At 37.1% G+C, this 21,422-nt stretch overlaps 1 protein-coding gene across 1 annotated transcript; it reads right to left on the reverse strand.

The window, feature by feature from the left end:
- Positions 1 to 73: 73 nt before the first annotated feature.
- Positions 74 to 12,083, reverse strand: LOC128174414 (uncharacterized). Its single transcript, XM_052839976.1, has 6 exons — positions 11,888 to 12,083; positions 11,294 to 11,427; positions 6,651 to 6,842; positions 1,443 to 1,624; positions 1,072 to 1,141; positions 74 to 241 (listed from the first exon to the last, which is right to left on the reverse strand). Exons 1-6 carry the CDS (start codon positions 12,081 to 12,083, stop codon positions 191 to 193), a joined length of 825 nt encoding a protein of 274 aa, XP_052695936.1. The 3' UTR covers positions 74 to 190.
- Between the last annotated feature and the right edge of the window lie 9,339 nt (positions 12,084 to 21,422).

Here is a 21,422-nt window from a genome sequence, read left to right on the forward strand (position 1 = left end):
TCACCTACTCAAGAATCTTCTGAAGTTGGCTTTTTTCCATCAACTAGTGGCAAATCCAAATTTGTCAACCAACAACAAACTTGAAAAATTTTATTGATGAGAGGCACAATGCTAAGGGGGACCACTCCTTCCAAAACGTGGAAATTCTTAACTCGTCCAATGCTCCTCTCTACATGTATGCGAAGCTGTGCTATTGCTTGGGTCCTATAGACATCGTCAGTAGAAAACTGATTCGCATTACCTGAAATGAAAGGGTTACATTTCTGATATACATGCATGCCTTGAAATATATTACATATAATTGAATTTCAAACCTTCTTAAGATACTCTTTATGTACTTGAACTATATATATATATATATATATATATATATATATATATATATATATATATATATATATATATATATATATATATACACCCCGGTACATTTTCCCCAAAAATTTGGATAAATTTTAAAATAAAAAAGAAAAAAATATACATAATTATATTTCATTTTAAGAATTGCATCGTGCCTCTGAATGGTGAGATGTTTAGAAAACAATGCTGTTTTTCTAACAAATCAACAATGGTAAATCCCTTGTCAGCCATTACACTATCACCTGGCTCAAGCAAACTGATCAGCCCACAGTTCTCTGTCCGGTGACGATCTGATATTTTCCCAGGCCATCCTTCAGAAACAAATGTGATGACACCAGACGGGCTAATTCCAACCAAATATTTGACAGTTGTGTGGTGTTTGTAATTAGAAAAAGTCAAACTTTGGTTTAGAATGCTACTTGAAGTTTGAATAAACAGTTTTGTGCAATCAATGATAACTCTAGTTGATGGGTACTTTACTTTAAATGACTGGGGCATAGTCCTGTTTATGATGTCTTTGCTTGGGAAGGGATTTAGAAAATTCAGTTCAGCATGTAGTAAACTAATCCAAGTGGTGAAGATCATAGAAAATGAGGCAGAACTTATTTGAAATCTTTCTGCAATATCCTGGATGAAAAGTCCTACTTTCATTCTCATTAAAACTGCAAAGAATTGGTCGATGGGGCTAAGATATGAGGAATACATCCTCACCCTATCACTGGCAGTAGTTTGGCCCTGTCCTCTCCAGTAGGTCATTCTTGAGCATTTAGGTGCAAGGTAACTGTAATAAATAAAGATGTTTAAATTTCTCACTGACAGATGAGATAAAAAAAACCCTACATGTATCTCAATTTTAATTATCAAATTCAATTCAACAATAATAAATTTAATAGTAGCACATTTTTAATGAGTATAGCAGAGTAAAAATATTAAGTCATTGATCAGTATGACCAAGCAATACTTGTAGTTGGGTACAAAATTAATATTACCAGCAAATGACATTTCTACATTAAATTAATACAATCAGTTTAACTGATGTTGCATTGATGGAGCACATGCAGATTTTTAAAAATTATTCTTACTTGAACAGCCACAAAAAGATGGCAAATGACGGTAATCCTGTGTAGAACTTTGTCATTCCATCATTGTCTTTGATGCGTTCCACACCCCATTTGTGCCTGCCAAGTTCCTCCCTTAGTCGACTTATCTCCTGTCTCAGCTCCCTGTTTTCGAGGAGGAGGGGGTCATCTTCACACCTGCATGCCTATAATTAGGTCTATTATTTTAGTACTTATATCATTTTACATAAATATTAAATTTTAACCACACACAAAAATTAATGTCAACTGATAACCATATAATTCAGTTTTTAGCTCACCTGAGCTGAAAGCTCAAGTGAGCTATTCTGATCACATTTTGTCTGTCGTCCGTCTGTCCGTCCGTCCGTCTGTCTGTCTGTCCGTCTGTCCGTAAACTTTTCACATTTTCAACATCTTCTCAAGAATTACTGGGCCAATTTCAACCAAACTTGGCACAAATCATCCTTAGGCAAAGGGGATTCAAAGTTGTGAAAATTAAGGGCCACACTCGTTTTCAAAGGGAGATAATTAGAAATAAATGAAAAATTTCGAGAAATTTTCAAAAATCTTCTTCTCAAGAACCAAAAAGCCAGGAAAGCTGAAACTTGTGTGGAAGCATCCTCAGGTAGTGTAGATTCAAAGTTGTGAAATTCATGACCCCCAGGGGTAGGGTGGGGCCACAATGGGAGGTCGAAGTTTTACATAGGAATATATAGAGTAAATCTTTAAAAATCTTCTTCTCAGAAAGTAATCAGCCAGGAAAGCTGAAACTTGTGTGGAAGCATCCTCAGGTAGTGTAGATTCAAAGTTGTGAAAATTATGACCCCCAGGGGTAGGGTGGGGCCACAATGGGGGGGGTCAAAGTTTTACATAGGAATATATAGAGTAAATCTTTAAAAATCTTCTCCTCAAAAACTAATCAGCCAGGAAAGCTGAAACTTGGGTGGTAGCATCCTCAGGAAGTGTAGATTCAAAGTTTTGAAAATCATGATCCCTGGGTGTAGGGTAAGGCCACAATGGGGGGGGGGTCGAAGTTTTACATAGGAATATATAGAGTAAATCTTTAAAAATCTTCTTCTCAGAAAGTAATCAGCCAGGAAAGGTGAAACTTGCGTGGGAGCATCCTCAGGTAGTGTAGATTCAAAGTTGTGAAAATCATGACCCCCGGGGGTAGGGTGGGGCCACAATGGGGTGGTCGAACTTTTACATAGGAATATATAGAGTAAATCTTTAAAAATCTTCTTCTCAGAAACTTATCAGCCAGGAAAGCTGAAACTTGTGTGGAAGCATTCTCAGGTAGTGTAGATTCAAAGTTGTGAAATTCATGACCCCCAGGGGTAGGGTGGGGCCACAATGGGGGTCAAATGTTTACATAAGAATTTATATATACAGTAAATCTTTAAAATCTTCTTCTCAGAAACTAATCAGCCAGGAAAGCTGAAACTTGCGTGGGAGCATCCCCAGGTAGTGTAGATTCAAAGTTGTGAAATTCATGACCCCCAGGGGTAGGGTGGGGCCACAATGGGGGGTCGAAGTTTTACATAGGAATATATAGAGTAAATCTTTAAAAATCTTCTTCTCAGAAAGGAATCAGCCAGGAAAGCTGAAACTTGTGTGGAAGTATCCTCAGGTAGTGTAGATTCAAAGTTGTGAAAATCATGATCCCTGGGGGTAGGGTGAGGCCACATTGGGGGGGGGGGGGGGTGTTAAAGTTTTACATAGGAATATATAAAGTAAATCTTTAAAAATCTTCTTCTCAGAAACTAATCAGCCAGGAAAGCTGAAACTTGTGTGGAAGCATCCTCAGGCAGTGTAGATTGTGAAAATCATGACCCTCAGGGGTAGGGTGGGGCCGCAATGGGGGGGGGGGTCGAAGTTTTACATAGGAATATATAGAGTTAATCTTTAAAAATCTTCTTCTCAAACTTATTAGCCAGGAAAGCTGAAACTCGTGTGGAAGCATCCTCAGGCAGTGTAGATTCAAAGTTGTGAAAATCATGACCCCCAGGGGTAGGGTGGGGCCACAATGGGGGGAAGGTCAAAGCTTTACATAGGAATATATAGAGTAAATCTTTAAAAATCTTCTCCTAAAAAACTAATCAGCCAGGAAAGCTGAAACTTGGGTGGTAGCATCCTCAGGAAGTGTAGATTCAAAGTTGTGAAAATCATGATCCCTGGGTGTAGGGTAAGGCCACAATGGGGGGGGGGTCGAAGTTTTACAGAGGAATATATAGAGTAAATCTTTAAAAATCTTCTTCTCAGAAAGTAATCAGCCAGGAAAGCTGAAACTTGCGTGGGAGCATCCTCAGGTAGTGTAGATTCAAAGTTGTGAAAATCATGACCCCCGGGGGTAGGGTGGGGCCACAATGGGGTGGTCGAAGTTTTACATAGGAATATATGGAGTAAATCTTTAAAAATCTTCTTCTCAGAAACTTATCAGCCAGGAAAGCTGAAACTTGTGTGGAAGCATTCTCAGGTAGTGTAGATTCAAAGTTGTGAAATTCATGACCCCCAGGGGTAGGGTGGGGCCACAATGGGGGGTCAAATTTTTACATAAGAATTTATATATACAGTAAATCTTTAAAATCTTGTTCTCAGAAACTAATCAGCCAGGAAAGCTGAAACTTATGTGGAAGCATCCTCAGGTAGTGCAGATTCAAAGTTGTGAAAATCATGATCCATGGGGGTAGAGTGGAGCACAATGGAGGGTCGTAGTTTTACATAGGAATATATAGAGTAAATCTTCAAAATTCTTCTTCTCAGAAACTTATCAGCCAGGAAAGCTGAAACTTGTGTGGAAGCATTCTCAGGTAGTGTAGATTCAAAGTTGTGAAATTCATGACCCCCAGGGGTAGGGTGGGGCCACAATGGGGGGTCAAATTTTTACATAAGAATTTATATATAGAGTAAATCTTTAAAATCTTCTTCTCAGAAACTAATCAGCCAGGAAAGCTGAAACTTATGTGGAAGCATCCTCAGGTAGTGCAGATTCAAAGTTGTGTAAATCATAATCCCTGGGGGTAGAGTGGAGCACAATGGAGGGTCGTAGTTTTACATAGGAATATATAGAGTAAATCTTCAAAATTCTTCTTCTCAGAAACTAATCAGCCAGGAAAGCTGAAACTTGTGTGGAAGTATCCTCAGGCAGTGTAGATTCAAAGTTGTGAAAATCATGATCCCTGGGGGTAGGGTGAGGCCACATTGGGGGGGGGGGGGGGTGTTAAAGTTTTACATAGGAATATATAGAGTAAATCTTTAAAAATCTTCTTCTCAGAAACTAATCAGCCAGGAAAGCTGAAACTTGTGTGGAAGCATCCTCAGGCAGTGTAGATTCAAAGTTGTGAAAATCATGACCCCCAGGGGTAGGGTGGGGCCACAATGGGGGGGGGGTCAAAGTTTTACATAGGAATATATAGAGTAAATCTTTAAAAATCTTCTCCTAAAAAACTAATCAGCCAGGAAAGCTGAAACTTGGGTGGTAGCATCCTCAGGAAGTGTAGATTCAAAGTTGAGAAAATCATGATCCCTGGGTGTAGGGTAAGGCCACAATGGGGGGGGGGGTCGAAGTTTTACATAGGAATATATAGAGTAAATCTTTAAAAATCTTCTTCTCAGAAAGTAATCAGCCAGGAAAGCTGAAACTTGCGTGGGAGCATCCTCAGGTAGTGTAGATTCAAAGTTGTGAAAATCATGACCCCCGGGGGTAGGGTGGGGCCACAATGGGGTGGTCGAAGTTTTACATAGGACTATATAGAGTAAATCTTTAAAAATCTTCTTCTCAGAAACTTATCAGCCAGGAAAGCTGAAACTTGTGTGGAAGCATTCTCAGGTAGTGTAGATTCAAAGTTGTGAAATTCATGACCCCCAGGGGTAGGGTGGGGCCACAATGGGGGGACAAATTTTTACATAAGAATTTATATATACAGTAAATCTTTAAAATCTTCTTCTCAGAAACTAATCAGCCAGGAAAGCTGAAACTTATGTGGAAGCATCCTCAGGTAGTGCAGATTCAAAGTTGTGAAAATCATGATCCATGGGGGTAGAGTGGAGCACAATGGAGGGTCGTAGTTTTACATAGGAATATATAGAGTAAATCTTCAAAATTCTTCTTCTCAGAAACTAATCAGCCAGGAAAGCTGAAACTTGTGTGGAAGCATCCTCAAGCAGTGTAGATTCAAAGTTGTGAAAATCATGATCCCTGGGGGTAGGGTGAGGCCACATTGGGGGGGGGGGGTGTTAAAGTTTTACATATGAATATAGAGTAAATCTTTAAATATCTTCTTCTCAGAAACTAATCAGCGTGGAGAGCTGAAACTTGTGTGGAAGCATCCTCAGGTAGTGTAGATTGTGAAAATCATGACCCTCAGGGGTAGGGTGGGGCCACAATGGGGGGGGGGGGGTCGAAGTTTTACAGAGGAATATATAGAGTAAAGCTTTGAAAATCTTCTTCTCAAACTTATTAGCCAGGAAAGCTGAAACTCGTGTGGAAGCATCCTCAGGCAGTGTAGATTCAAAGTTGTGAAAATCATGATCTCTGGGGGTAGGATGGGGCACAATAGGGGGCCGAAGTTTTACATAGGAATATATAGAGTAAATATTTAAAAATCTTCTTCTCAGAAACTAGTCAGCCAGGAAAGCTGAAACTTGTGTGGAAGTATCCTCAGGTAGTGTAGATTCAAAGTTGTGAAAACATGATCCCTGGGGGTAGGGTGAGGCCACATTGGGGGGGGGGGATGTTAAAGTTTTACATAGGAATATATAGAGTAAATCTTTTAAAATCTTCTTCTCAGAAACTAATCAGCCAGATGATTCTATATAATTGTTAAGACTTTGGCTCCAGGACAATTCTTCGGCCTCACAAGAAGGTTCAGCGTTTGATGTAGCTTAATATCCCATGTATAAACAATTGTAAAGGATCTTTTTGAGGACTGCAATACTCAACATGTGATATGACTATAAAATCATCCTGTTAGAAATGGGACTAATGATTATAAACATAAGAATATCCAGGGGGAAAATTGGATTTTATTTATACAGGATCTACATGTATTATTGTACATTGTCCAGATTGTTTGTATAATGACTCCATTAAGCTGATTTTATCATACCTATTGTTCCTCAGGTGAGCGATGTGGCCCATGGGCCTCTTGTTAAGGTTATATCAATTTGTTGTTACAATTGCATTGATTGTTAGTATTTAATTATATTTACGCCAATCTCACCTGAATCACATGTGAGATGAATGTTAACAACATCTGTTGTATCTGTTGTGATGGCACATAGATCTTCATCGTTGTCATCTGAAGTCTCTTCTGCTCTGCAGTATGAGCCATGAGCGAACAGTGTGAATTGAAGACTTGCTGTCTCCCTCTCCTTCAATATCACATCTTCTTCATGTTTTTCCTAGTTGGGAAATATTTTTTTTAAACATTTTGATATGTGGCTATGATCAAAATATTTTGATCACTTTAATTTCGAAAAGAAGCATACTGCACGTGGGTTCACATAAATTGAGAGTCATTACATTATTTATGAGCAATATGAAGCTTTTAACAAGTGCATATAATATGGTAACTTTGAGCTGCATATTTAAGATAAAGAAGTAGTGAATAACAATGAACAATTTATTAGAATTCGTTCACTTAGTAACTGAAAAGTACTTCATAGGCTTTTTGAACAAAGAATAAAGAAATTTGAACGATTTGGTTGCACCAAAAATGTACAAGCTCAGTGTCAATAGGCAATTGAAACCAATTTTGTCCAAGCGTTTTAGTACACACTCATCACTTATTTAAAGCAAGCTAGGTATACTTTCGAAATTTAGCTATAAAAATTGAAACTTTAAATTCCCACTGCAATCCAATACATGTTGTAGACTGACATGTCATTTTTGCATAAAGGACACGCTATCAAATATGAAACTAATAAATGAATAAAAGATGGATCAAGTGATGACCATGGCTAATATAACAAGAGGCCCATGGGCCACATCGCTCACCTGAGGAACAATGGGTATGATAAAATCAGCTTAATGAAGTCAGAATACAAACAATCTGGACAATGTACAATAATACATGCAGATCCAGTAAATTTAAAATCCATTTTTCCCCCAGGATATTCTTATGTTTATAATCATTAGTCCCTTTTCTAACAGGATGATTTTATAGTCATATCACATGTTGAGTATTGCAGTCCTCAAAAAGAACCTTTACAATTGTTTACATATGGGATATTAAGCTACATCAAACTCTGAACCTTCTTGTGAGGCCGAGGAATTGTCCTGGAGCCAAAGTCTAAACAATTATAAAGAATCATCTGGCTGATTAGTTTCTGAGAAGAAGATTTGAAAAGATTTACTCTAAATATTCCTTTGTAAAACTTTAACACCCCCCCCCAATGTGGCCTCACCCTACCCCAAGGGATCATGTTTTCACAACTTTGAATCTACACAACCTGAGGATACTTCAACACAATTTTTAGCTTTCCTGGTTGATTAGTTTCTGAGAAGAAGAATTTTAAAGATTTACTCTATATATTCCTATGTAAAACTTCGACCACCCCATTGTGGCCCCACCCTACCCCCAGGGGTCATGATTTTCACAACTTTGAATCTACACTACCTGAGGATACTTCCACACAAGTTTCAGCTTTCCTGGCTGATTTGTTTCTGAGAAGAAGATTTTAAAAGATTTACTCTATATATTCCTTTGTAAAACTTTAACACCCCCCCCCCCCAATGTGGCCTCATCCTACCCCCAGGTATCATGTTTTCACAACTTTCAATCTACACTACCTGAGGATACTTCAACACAAGTTTCAGCTTTCCTGGCTGATTACTTTCTGAGAAGAAGATTTTTAAAGATTTACTCTATATATTCCTATGAAAAACTTCGACCCCCCATTGTGGCCCCACCCTACCCCCGGGGGTCATGATTTTCACAACTTTGAATCTACATTACCTGAGGATGCTTCCACACAAATTTCAGCTTTCCTGGCTGGTTAGTTTCTGAGAAAAAGATTTTTAAAGATTTACTCTATATATTCCTATGAAAAACTTCGACCCTCCATTGTGCCCCACCCTACCCCCAGGGATCATGATTTTCACAACTTTGAATCTGCACTACCTGAGGATGCTTCCACATAAGTTTCAGCTTTCCTGGCTGATTAGTTTCTGAGAAGAAGATTTTAAAGATTCACTCTATAATTAAATTCCTATGTAAAACTTCGACCCCCCATTGTGGCCCCACCCTACCCCTGGGGGTCATGATTTTCACAACTTTGAATCTACACTACCTGAGGATGCTTCCACACAAGTTTCAGCTTTCCTGGCTTTCTGGTTCTTGAGAAGAAGATTTTTGAAAATTTCTCGAAATTTTTCATTAATTTCTAATTATTTCCTCTTGAAAACGAGTGTGGCCCTTAATTTTCACAACTTTGAATCCCCTTTGCCTAAGGATGATTTGTGCCAAGTTTGGTTGAAATTGGCCCAGTAGTTCTGGAGAAGTTGTTGAAAATGTGAACAGTTTACGGACAGACGGACAGACAGACAGACAGACAGACGGACGACAGACAAAATGTGATCAGAATAGCTCACTTGAGCTTTCAGCTCAGGTGAGCTAAAAATGATGATAAAGAAGACAATTTCTTTTTGAATTTTTTTTTACTTCAAATTTTCTCTTAAAAATTCAAAATCAGAGTGTATACGAAACAAGGAGAAATGTTTTCAGCATATTGAACATCAAAAGCTGCACTGTCATGTTTAATAGAGGTTGGCGTGACTTGTGTTTTTTCCTATGGAAAATATTGGAAGTTCTTAATTCACATAAAGATTGCTTATAACTGAGGGTATGTCATGAACTTGACCCAAGGTCAATTGAGAAAGTTCAATGTCAATGTTTAAAAAATGCTTAATTCCTATCTGTGTCATGTCAAAAAAGCTAAATTCTGTCTCTGTCATGTCTTGTATTAATGGAAATAGTTAGAAGCTAAAATTTGACACAAAGCTTGCTTGTCTCAAGCCACATAAATTTTTTTTTTAGATTCTCATCCCCGTCTCTCTGAAAATGGCCTGCCCGATGTATTTTTTCGTGGAAAAAAAATTGTGGAAATAAAAATTCGGAAAAAATCGGGCTCAGTATACCTATAATTAAAAATATGTATATTAATTGGCTGCTTGACATGTGGATTTTCGTTTGATTCGAATCATGTTTGTTAACATTAGGATGCAAATATCCGTCCTCATGCATAAACAGTTAACTTGAAATAAAATCGAATTTAAAGAATAGAAATTGGTTTGTTTACACATATTAGTATTAACAGTTTTGAAAAATAGAACAGTTGTTATTTATAGAAAATGAGCGGTGAAATAGATTCATCCAATATTTGCTATATTAGAAAAAATACATGAGTTATGATTTTTTTTTCTTAGCGGGGGGGGGGGGGGGGGGGGTATCAATTGGGAACTTGCTCACAGTATCTCTAGTTTTGTCTGTACAATGTTTTAGTGCTTTCAGAAAACATCAATGTGTGTTCAAATGTATTTCTTGTATTCTAGACCGGGCGGACTACAGTCCTTCTTGCCGTTTTGCGGTATATCTTTTCTTCAGTTTTAGTCAGTCTGTCTTAACAAAGTTTTCAAGTGTGTTTCTTTATTGATTGAGGCATTGGTTTGAACCTTTCAACTTGTGGGTAGCTTCACATTTAGCTTAACATTTATTAAGTTTGAGTTTTCAAATTGCAAAAATAGTTCAATATAGATTATGATGAATCTAATTTCATACGACTTGTTTCTAATTGGGGTCATCCTTAGAAACATCTCAGTCCTTTTTTTTTCGAAACCTATTCTGCACATAAAATATTTAAATTATAATATATATATTATAATTTATAAAGACAATAGGGACATGTATTGGTTATGCACGACTTTCAGAACAATTCTTAATTTATCAGATACGTGAGGTTATTTAATTTAATGATAGGCGGGGAGGTGCCAATTCCTCCATGGACTTAATTATCCCTCCAATAATATTACTTATAAGGTTTGTTACTGATTACCCAAAGAGATCTATCGGGATAACAAAATCAAGCTGAAGGTTAATTAGACTTGACTCACTATGTGTTAAGTCCCTTTATGGAGACAACAGAGTAAGCAAGCTCAGGAAAGATAACTCCTGTTGTTGGGTCCTTGTTATATCCAGTGTAGACCCCTATTGGCGATATAAGGAAATTTCGGTAAGAACATGCGCAAATAATCCGCCTTACGACCTCCTTTTGCTGCTGGCGCTGGCCGGGATAAGACGCATAAACTGCTTGCTCATCCATTATACAGGAATCATCATCGGAAGCATTAGTTAAGTTCAGTTTCTAAGTTTATATTACTTTTGCTTTTATTTTTTTTTAGCTATCTTTATTTGCCTTACCTTTAGAGTAAGCTTGACCAAAAACCTCGATGTAATATCTGCTTATTTAAGGCCCAATTTTTATTTTTGAAATCTAGGCCGAGCATGTGGTCAATTAAATAATCGTTCATTTACGTAATGACATTTTCTCTACAAAAAATCCCTATTTCTTTATAATTTATCATATATTAGAAAAGTATGGATGATATAAATAAGTTGAATTTACAGTTTTAAGTACGTTGAAAATATTTAATTTTCCGTTTTTTGTATTCCCTTAAGACACCATGTTGAGAGCTAAACGGAAGTCCACGTCACCATATGACCGCCCGTCCAGAGCGCGTGGTACCCGGCCCACTTCACAACAGTAACGATGCACAGCGTTCCCGCAGCCAGCTCAGTGTCAGAGACGCAAACAGGGCCCACCAGTGTTGCCTCTGGCTATCGTCATGGATTTGCCTTGGGATCTGCGCCCTGCTTTGACCCCGCAGCCAATGTAGTTTTAATGCCGCAATCCTTGCCCTTAAGTTTGGCCTCATGATCAGCACATGTTTCTGCCTCCGGGATCCAATCAAGTTCTGCTTCTCGGTAATCTATATCCAGCCCACCGGGAATCAAAGCGATGCATCTCCATCCACGTTAGGTATGCTAACGCTTGCCAATGCTTTTCAATTTTTTTTTCATGCTACCTATCCCCACTTGGTTTCAGGCATTCCCACATCCATCCCAGCGGTTCCTTTAGGTTTCAATTCCAGTAATCCTACTACCCTTGTAATTGAATCCGATAACCTTGGCCTTCATGTTCCGCAAACAACTAAGGACAAAATATGGGAAAAACAGTACATCGACTTGATTAAAGTTGTACAATCAGATATTGATTCGGGGGGTCAACACAAAACTGCTATAGTTCAAGGTCAGTTGGTTCTACAACCGAAGCCCAATCAAAACAGAATCATTCAATTCAATCATGGACCGATGCACTCTTAATATTCGCCAGTATTTATCTTGCAAAGTACTCTAATGACGGCATTCTAAAGTACATGCAAACTATACGTTTAGGGTCATATCGCAGTCCTTCTTCAAACTGAATTGAGTATGACAGGCAATACAGATTGAAAATGTCCAAGTGTACGTCCACCCACTGGGACTCAGCTCTGACTGTTATGTATGTCATAACAAGCACCAATGACCACTCAACCTCCTTCCACTTTGAAATGTAACCCCAGGGGCTCTTGCGCAAAGTACCCATGTTTATATATTAATATTCATGCATGCACTGCCACAAAACTCACCCTCGTATTTATTGCAGGCTCGAGAGACCTTCCCAGACGAATATTACACACAACCTTAAAAAATGTCTTGTGGGTAATCCCTGTAAAAATATTGCTACCTCCTTGCTTAATGGGTTTGAAAAAGATTTTACCTGAATTTCACGGGTGTAAGGATTCCATTATTACAAAAAAAATTAAAATCAGCAATTTCTCATAAACTTCAACTCCTTAGTATTATTCAGAAAGAAGTTCATCTGGGGCGAATGCCAGGACCATTGGCTAATAATTGGCCTATGGCTAATTTAAGGTGTAACCTAGTAGGTGTGCTACCAAAGAAAGATAATGGCTGGGGGCTTATAACATATCTATCAGCACCCGTTGGTAATAGTGTCAACAGCAGTATGGAGCATGAATTATGTTCCGTTTCGTATTCTTCTTTCGAACAAGCAATAAAAATAATATTGTCCCAGGGTAAGGGCTCTGAACTTTGCAAAACGATTTGTCCAGCGTCTTCCGACTTATACCAAAATATCCATCAGAATTATGTCTGTAAGCATGTTTATTAATGGAAAATACTATTTTGATAAATATGCCATTTGGTTGCGCAATCGCTTGCTCAACTTTGGAACAGTTTTCTACTTTTCTCCATTGGCTGTTTTCTAGAAGAGCGGGTAACGACAACATTATTCATTATCTTGACGATTTCTTATTCATAGGTAAACAAAAATCACAAGCGTATTATAACAGCGTACAAATTTTTAAACAAACATGTCAAGAATTAGTCGTACCATATAACATGTACCTATTAACCACAACAAAACTCAAGGTCCCTGTACAAAGTTGACGTTCCTTGGCCTAGGTATCGACACAATTAACTATACGATATTTATACATGATGACAAATCTATTGAACTTCAAGAAAAACTTACATACGTACTAAATGCAAAAATATTACTTTTAGAGTAATGCAGTCTGCTGTGGGTTCTCTTAATTTTTTTGGTAAAGCACTCCCCCGCAGTAGAGCATTCAACCGTAGATTCTACAACGCACCAATCTATACTACTATATTAAAATAATAGACTCGAATTTTTTAGCTTTAATATCGATAAATCGGAAGAGTAGTGTCTTTTGTTTTATATATTTTAAACATCAGTGGTACTTGAAGATTACCAATTTGTTTTTATTTTTTCTCGATCAGGCTTCTTTAATTAATAATCAACGAGAATTACTCAAAAAATTCAGGAAATCATCTGAATTTTTTGGATTTTATAATCTTGCGCATGCGCATTACATTCACGCTAAATCACTCGAGGCTCTTTATTTTATGTTTCCTCAATATCATATTTGCATGGATAAACTTGGAAACGATAAAACAAATGTGTGTTAACTTTCATTGGAAATTTTTATGTTCATCAAAGAAAATACGGGAGATAACTTTAAGACGGTGCATTTACTAGAAAAAAAATCCCGAGAGTTTTGAATGTCAACAAGATGTGTAAAAAACATTGTTGAAATATGTTGGATTCTGCCATTATAGATTTAAACTTTTCGAGGAAAGGTATTTACAGCTTCAAAATGGTTTTTGTGAACAATTTGACTGTTATATTCAATGCAACTTAATTTTCTCCAAAATCGTTTTGGAGCGATTCAGCAATTTTCTGCTACATTACGGGTATATGGGAGGCATTTCATCGTCGGAACCCACAGGTTCCGACGATGAACCCGTGGGTTCCGACGATGGAGGCATTTTGACTGTGATTAAGGCATTTCCCGAGACACAGTTAGATTATTCCAACTCAACAGAGTGTAGTGAAATTAATAGCATTATTGTAGGATTGAAGTTTCGTTATGCAAATGTCAACAATATACGGTGTTTCGATGTTTATATTTTGTAAATGCCCGATATCATATGCAATGTCAACCCGTGCACGCACGGGTAAAAGTCTAGTAGGTATAAAAAAGCCTCACTACTCCATAAAAATCACACACCTCATTAAAGGATGTTTGTGTGTGGTTAGATTTTCTGGAATATTTAAATGGTAAAACTTCATTTCCAGAATTAATTTGGTCCAACAACGATACTTTGCAACTTTTCACCGACAGTTGCGGCTCCTGTGGTTGAGGCGCATTTTATAACAATCATTGGATTGTTTTAGTATGGTCTTGTACATGGGATCTAGAGTTGCGTAGATAGATTACCTACTTAGAACTCGTACCTATCCTTTTAGCTAAATGGTTATAGTCAGAAAAATTAGCATCCAACAAATTACTGGTAAATACCGACAATATATGGCCTTAGTTCACATTGTTAACTCCAAGTCAAGTAAGTCTGACAGGGTTATACCCTTGATTAGGCCTCTTGTGCTCATTTGTTTAAAGCATAATATCCAAATAAAAGCTACCCACATAAGAGGATATAAAAACTCAATAGCAGACTCAATTTCTCGGTTCCAGTGGTTCAGGACTTTAGCTCCACATGCAGACCCTTTTCCGACCCAGATACCACCTGCATTAATGACTCAGCGAGTTTACTGTTACAAGCAAGATATCCACTCCTCTTTCCTTTAGCGATATTTCCATTTCGGAATCCATAATAACGGTCACAATACGCATTTCCAAAACTGATCAACACTTCGCGGGCTCTACAATTCATATTGACTTCAATGCAGACACATCTAATTTATTTCAGTCAATCTTGCAATATTTTACAATTAGACCATGTATTCATTCTCTTTTTGCCATCTCAATTCAAAACACCTAGCATCATACCAATTTACGTCAGTTTTACACAAAGCAATTAAATACTTGGGTTTAGACACCTCCACATATAAGTCCCATTCATTCCGCATCAGTTGCACAACTCGTATGTATTCTACTGGTGTACCGGAAGAGGAAATAAAAGCTAAAGGAAGGTAGAAATTGAACGCCCTGAACTCGTATAATTGCATTTGCTAACATACCTCATTTCTCATTTGCAGTTTAAATCTAATGATAGGTTCGTCAGATATTCATTTTGTTTCGATCGTAGGTTATACGTCGGGGTGGATAGTTGGAAGTTGAATAATACGTAATGCATCAGAACATTCCATTGGGAACTACGGTAACCACCACCTCAAACCCAAGCCTTACAATATTTCTGTCAGATGGTTCGGCAGAGGAGGCATGATCTGGGAGGACCTTGAACCCTTTCTGCATAACATGGTCAGCAGGTTTGGCCAGCAAGGCGTAATCGTAGTGCATTGTGTTGGAAATAGTGTAGCTTCGATGTCTTTGCGTCGACTTCAAAAATACATGAAACTTACCATCTAGAACATGCACGCTCATTTTTCTAAATCAAAACTATTTGGTCCCAGAGTTTACCAAGAAATTACTATAGACATTCATATTCACACATTGCTGCAGAACGAGCCCAAAAACGTATTAATAGTTCACTGTCAACCTTCATTATGTCGTGGGGGGGAATTCATTATTCAGATCTTGGTTGTTGCTCGCCGCAATTGTACAGGGATGGAATCCATTTATCCGACTTTCTTCAATTCATTTTTTTGAATACTATGCAGGCTGGTACGCAATCATCACTCAAAACATCTCTTGCTATCCTACCCGATAATGTATGTATTACATAATATATGGTTTTGCGTTGAACCACGGCAGTTTCGTCTTGGTTTAGACAAAATTTGCCGCTTGTGGCGGATGCCTTCCTTCAGTCAGGAAGCTGATCGATGGAATGCATTTGGCCGAAGAAAGGAGTCTCGCCGCACATTCTGTTTTAGTCCAGGGTCTGCGGCCAGTAATATGAGTTCTTGCCATCTTATCTTGAAAGAATACACAGAAGATGAATGCCTGTACTGTCATGGCTCTATTATTTATAAGTATGATAAAATTATAACATAATTAAGCACAGTTAATTAAACACAGTTGATAGCAGATTACACAAAATATACAAGCAATTTAGAGATTACAATGCAAATGTCAAAACAATGGATGGCGCTGATCCTCAACTGGCATTTGGCAGCCAACAGTTCAATTCAATGTCATGAGCCATGAATTGCTGGTAACCCTTGTAGGAGGACAGCAGTTAACCAGCGATGGCTTGTATAGCAATTCTGCCATATGGATCGCTGGGTACAAGTATTGAGACCAGCGATCCAACCGCCATACGAGCGGTAATTGGCATACAAGACACTGTTTAAAATTAATTCTACGTTTAACGTAACATGAAAATTTAAAACCTACGAGGGAGGGAGGAAAAAAAATAAACAAACAAAAATTCCAAACAGCCATGTATTTAATGAGTTAATAATACATAAACACTTTGAAATAATACACATTAGAAATTTATCCCAAATCAATTCTTGCGTTTTCCAAGCAGAGATTTTTTCCTCAATCTTGGTTTGTATCCCTTCTGCGAGCACATCATGCAGACCGGATGAGCGGAAGAGTGGCTTGCAATGACATCAATTGGATTGTCCATTGAGTTTTGATTCCCGCAAACATAACCTACCAAGGAAAAACTGTTCCTTTTATGGAAATAGTTGCTGGTTACATGTGACTCACAGGTTATCTACAATCAAAATAATGCTAATATTCCATACATTTTCATAATGACACAATTTCAATCAAATTTTACATTTATAAAGCTGTATCAATGTTCCACAACTGTAAGATCATTGTACCTTTACTTCTACATATACAAGACATGGCTCTTGGAAAATCTGCCCCCCAGAAATGTATTCAACATCTTCCTTCCTCTCCTTCACTTGAGCAACCTCATCTTCTGTAAGTTTCGTCCTATAAATATATACATGTATATGAATGTAATTGATATTCCTTTGCATGTATGAAGATCACTTGCATTATGAACTCAGTTTGCAGTTCTGTTTAAATTTATAGTATGTAGGTCAAAATATTTGAAGTAGATGTTTTATTTCAAAGTTTACAAGTTGACCAAAATGTAAGGAAGAAACTCTTTAATGAAATATCTTACTGTGCATAGTAACATCGTGGTGTTAGGCACACTTCACATTTGATGAAACCCCTGCAGTTTTCACCGGAACAGTGAATGGAACAACCAGCTCCAGACTTTCATCCAACTGTCTTCCCAGACTTGCCAGACTTGGCCTATACTTCTCTGTAGGAACTGAACCCCAAACCTGCAAATATTTTACCATTCACTAAAACATTCATTCTCATGACTCAGGGCACACATATTCTAACAAATGCAATATATGTGATAAATCATCAATATTGATATCCATTAATCTATGTAAATAATTCATACTTGTAAATATTTCTTGTAAACTTGTTACCTGCTCTAATGATCTGCATTGTCGCCATCATCAGGTAGAGGAAATTTGTGGAGGGACTCCAAAGGATCAACAGGAATAATCTCATCACCTGCAATATTACAGATTGCACAATCTTGTTCTCTGGACCTTTTCATGGTGAACAAGTAATGGTGCCTCTGACAATGAGTTTCAAGGAAATTCTGAAGAACTGGACAGTTTTTGTGGCGTTTTTGTTGCATGTTCTTTTTGTCAGAATTTGGCTCAAGATTCTTAAGTGTATCAAACATTGCATCAATTTCAGCTTCAGAGGCTGCTTCATGAATGTTAATCTGTTTTCCTTTCCAGCTCAGTCTACCAAGTGTACTCCCAAGCAAATCAGGAACTGGTTTGATACAAGAATCAATTTTATTCTTGAGAGCATCATCTTTCATTACCTTCTTTCTAATGTCTGCCGTTGTATTTAAACCACTGGTTTGCTTTTTAAACCCCCGTTGCATTTCTTGTCACATGACACCTACTGACTGCAAACCCAAGTTCAAGACAGACATAACCCTTTCAACAGGATCTATGTAACTCTAACAGGGAGCACATCTACAAGCAACAATGTATGACAATTTGTATTTTATGAAGAGACTCAAAAATCCTAACTGAACTGATACAAATGTGAGCCTGTGATCACCTCCACCATCACTAAACACCACCATAATAGGGTTTCCCTGATCTCTAATAATCTGACTAATCTCGACCATGTGTCTCATAGGTGAACTTGGTTGAAGAATAGTATTCTTCAAAGTTACATATACATGGCCATCATAGAATGATTTATCAATGGAATCAGGTATCTGAATCTAAAATGCAACAGATGGTGTTATCTTAAATTTTGTGAAATCATGGTTAACAACAGAAAAGGCTTGGTCTTTGGAGACTAAAACTTAACGACCCCTTTCCACAGCAGCAACAGGGTAGCCAGGTTCACCTACTTTTATTTGATGTTTGTCGTAAAGTGACAAAAATGTACAGAAAGGCTGAAATTGTATACAGAACTCCCTCAGAAACTTAAAGCTTGCAGCTGTATAGTGGGAATATACATGCTGAGAGCGCAACTGTCGTGATTGAACCATGTATTTCACATTGAACTTCCCAGTATAATAGATGGCAGATTTGAAATAAGGGTTGGTTGGCCAAAATTGAAGCCTCAAATAGTTCTCACTTGGAATAGCTGTACCTTCTGGTAAGTCTTTTGATACTTGTTCTCGGAGATCATGAACAGAAATTGCCAAGGCCATGTGAGTGTGCTGTTCATGCCTTCTCTCATCAACTGCTTCCAATGCATTTCTATTGATAAAAGCCTGTACACCAAACCAAGTGTCAAATTTTACGGGTTTGCCCTTATTTAACTCGCGAAGATCTACTAAGTTCTCAGAGTCACCAGTTTGAAGGAGAATATCTAACCTAGCCTTTACTTCTTTTGAGATATCATTAACAGCCTGTGTACTATCGTCAGTAAGGAAGCGACACATTTCTAGCATTACTACAGGCTTTGTACTGAATACACCTTCAAATCTTGACTGAAACTCTCTACGCATCATTCTAGTATAGTACATAGGTATCTGCTTGTCTGTATTTGACATGACTTGCTTTGAGACATTGAAATCTGCACATGGAGGTGTACGCCAAACAAAATGACATGTGCCAACATGATTTCCTGTACTATAACTGTATGTTTCAGTTTGGTAGGGCAGAGATAACTCTAGAATGTATCTGTACCTTTTCTGTCTATTGACAGGGGCAAAGTTATTCACAATTAGGGGCTCATAAAATGGAAGAGAACTCAATTTAAGTTTAAGTGACTTGTAACGATCAATAATTACTGGCATTCTAAGAGCATTGCCTGGTTTCATTTGAAAAGCAGACGAAGAACCATCATTTGTTGATCTAAGAGGTTTTAAGGCAGAATGATTTTGGTTCATGGCTTCATTACATCATTACATGAATCAAGATATTGTGAGTATTTAATAAATATTTTGGCTAATTGGGTAGCATTCTGTTTAAAAGAATTAAACCTCTCAGTTATAAAGACAGGGTCTGAGAGTATCCCAAATAATTCATCAGCATATTACTTCAAGGTGTTTGATGACAGATGTGGAGTCTTGTTTTTAAGACTGGTGGGGTTATTATATGGTTGGGATTCATCCTCCCCATTTTTCAAATTCTCTAAAAAGAGCTTTGGAAAGTCATATCTCCTTGTTTTCAGTTTTGAAAGATGTGGCAAAATGTAATATATACTGTTGCTGATTTGATTAGCAATTTTCCTAACCACAAGTTCTTGGCCAGCATTTAAATATGTCCCTTCCCTTTCAAGTAGACTAAAATATCATTTATCAATATCCAGTCACCCCTTTTGGGATTGGCATTTTTCAATGGATAAAAGCGTGATGCTTAAGCTTGTGATCTTGCATTTTTCATTAGAACGTCAAATGCATTCGAATTGGATTCACTTGTGGTTGTGATTGCATCATTGCTAACTATATCAAATGTGAGAAAATTGCAGCTGTGGGCCTCTAATGCTGCCTTAATGCATAGCGTTGGGCTTACTCGTATTTCGTCTTTGTCTTTCATTTTAGATGTAAAACAACAAACCTCGTCCTTGGGCGAAGGTGGGTCTAATCTGTGCAGAAACAACGAAGAACCCAGACTTTGCGACTTCACGACGAACATAAAACATTCTCGAAATGATATTTTATCTTCCATTTCGATCATATAGTGATCCATAATGGTTCGGTTCAATCAATTTTAAAACGTTTCTTTAACTTTAACTTTAATATTTTTAAAGACACCCATTTTTCTTCGTATAACTTGTTTTTAACACGTTTTTCCCTCATATGGGATATAGAATTCAATCATTGCTATTTATCGTTGTCATTTTATATAATACAGTTTAATCCTGGTAAAATCATTTATCATAAACAACGTCAGTTCAATATCATTTATCATTGTCTTATAAACACTATCATTGACTTATAAACATTATCATTGACGTATAAACATTATCATTGACTTATCAACATCATCATTGACTTTTTTTTTTATTCTATCTCTTTTTTTCCAAATAAAGTTAAATATCATCTTTGAAACATTTTTAAAATATTCTGGCTTTGGGTTTTGAAGAATAAATGAATTATATACCAATTTTGAAATTGCTAGTGTATTTATGATCGTACATTTAATTTCCGAAGATTGTTAAATTTCGTTTTTTCCACACACTTAAGATTCTAGATAATTTTTCTAGTTTACTCGTCCAGTTTTTGTTATAACATTCATCTTTATCATGACCAAGATAGATTCCAAGGGATTTAATACTCTTGCGATTTATTTTGACGCCTTCAATAACAGTTTCGGTTTCATATGTTTTAATAAATTTGCCAGTTAATATACACTCTGTTTTTTCAATATTTAAATTTGGACCAGCTACTTTACTGAATTGTTGTATAGTCTCTAGTGCATTTTTTAAAGAATTTGGTTCTTTTACCATATTTGTGCAATCATCAGCATGTTGTACTATTTTGTATTCCCTATCAATATTTTCATTGAATTTAAGTCCATGTATCTCATGATTTTTCCTTATTTGAATTGCTAGAATTTCCACTACGAAAATAAACAATAAAGCAGACACAGGACAACCTTGTCTTATTCCTCTTTCCATTTCACAAGATTTTGAAATCCACCCATTATTGTTTATTTTAAAGATAGGTTTATTGTATAGTAGTTTAATCATATCAATGAATTTATCACCAAATTTGAATTTTTCTAATGTTTTAAACATAAAATTATACTCCACAGAGTCAAACGCTTTCTCAAAATCAAGGAAGAGCAAAATGCCATCTAAATTATTATCCATGTAATACTCAACTATGTCTAATATTAAGCGCGCATTTTCGCCAATATATCTTCCCTTTATATATGCACTTTGTTCACGGCCGATAACTCTGTTTGCAACTTTTTGTAAACGATTAGCCAGAACTTGTGTAA

The sequence above is a fragment of the Crassostrea angulata genome, chromosome 2, assembly GCF_025612915.1.
Source record: "Crassostrea angulata isolate pt1a10 chromosome 2, ASM2561291v2, whole genome shotgun sequence".
In the NCBI taxonomy this organism is placed as follows: domain Eukaryota; kingdom Metazoa; phylum Mollusca; class Bivalvia; order Ostreida; family Ostreidae; genus Magallana; species Magallana angulata.

What these genes read in the sequence shown, in the direction of transcription:
- LOC128174414 (XM_052839976.1), bottom strand. Translation starts at nt 12,083, where the DNA reads ATGGGTACTTTGCGCAAGAGCCCCTGGGGTTACATTTCAAAGTGGAAG. An exon ending in ACTGCGATATGACCCTAAAC is followed by an intron (nt 11,428 to 11,887) that starts GTATAGTTTGCA and finishes GGCTGGATATAG; the next exon opens with ATTACCGAGAAGCAGAACTT. An exon ending in AAACTACTGCCAGTGATAGG is followed by an intron (nt 242 to 1,071) that starts GTGAGGATGTAT and finishes CTTTCATTTCAG; the next exon opens with GTAATGCGAATCAGTTTTCT.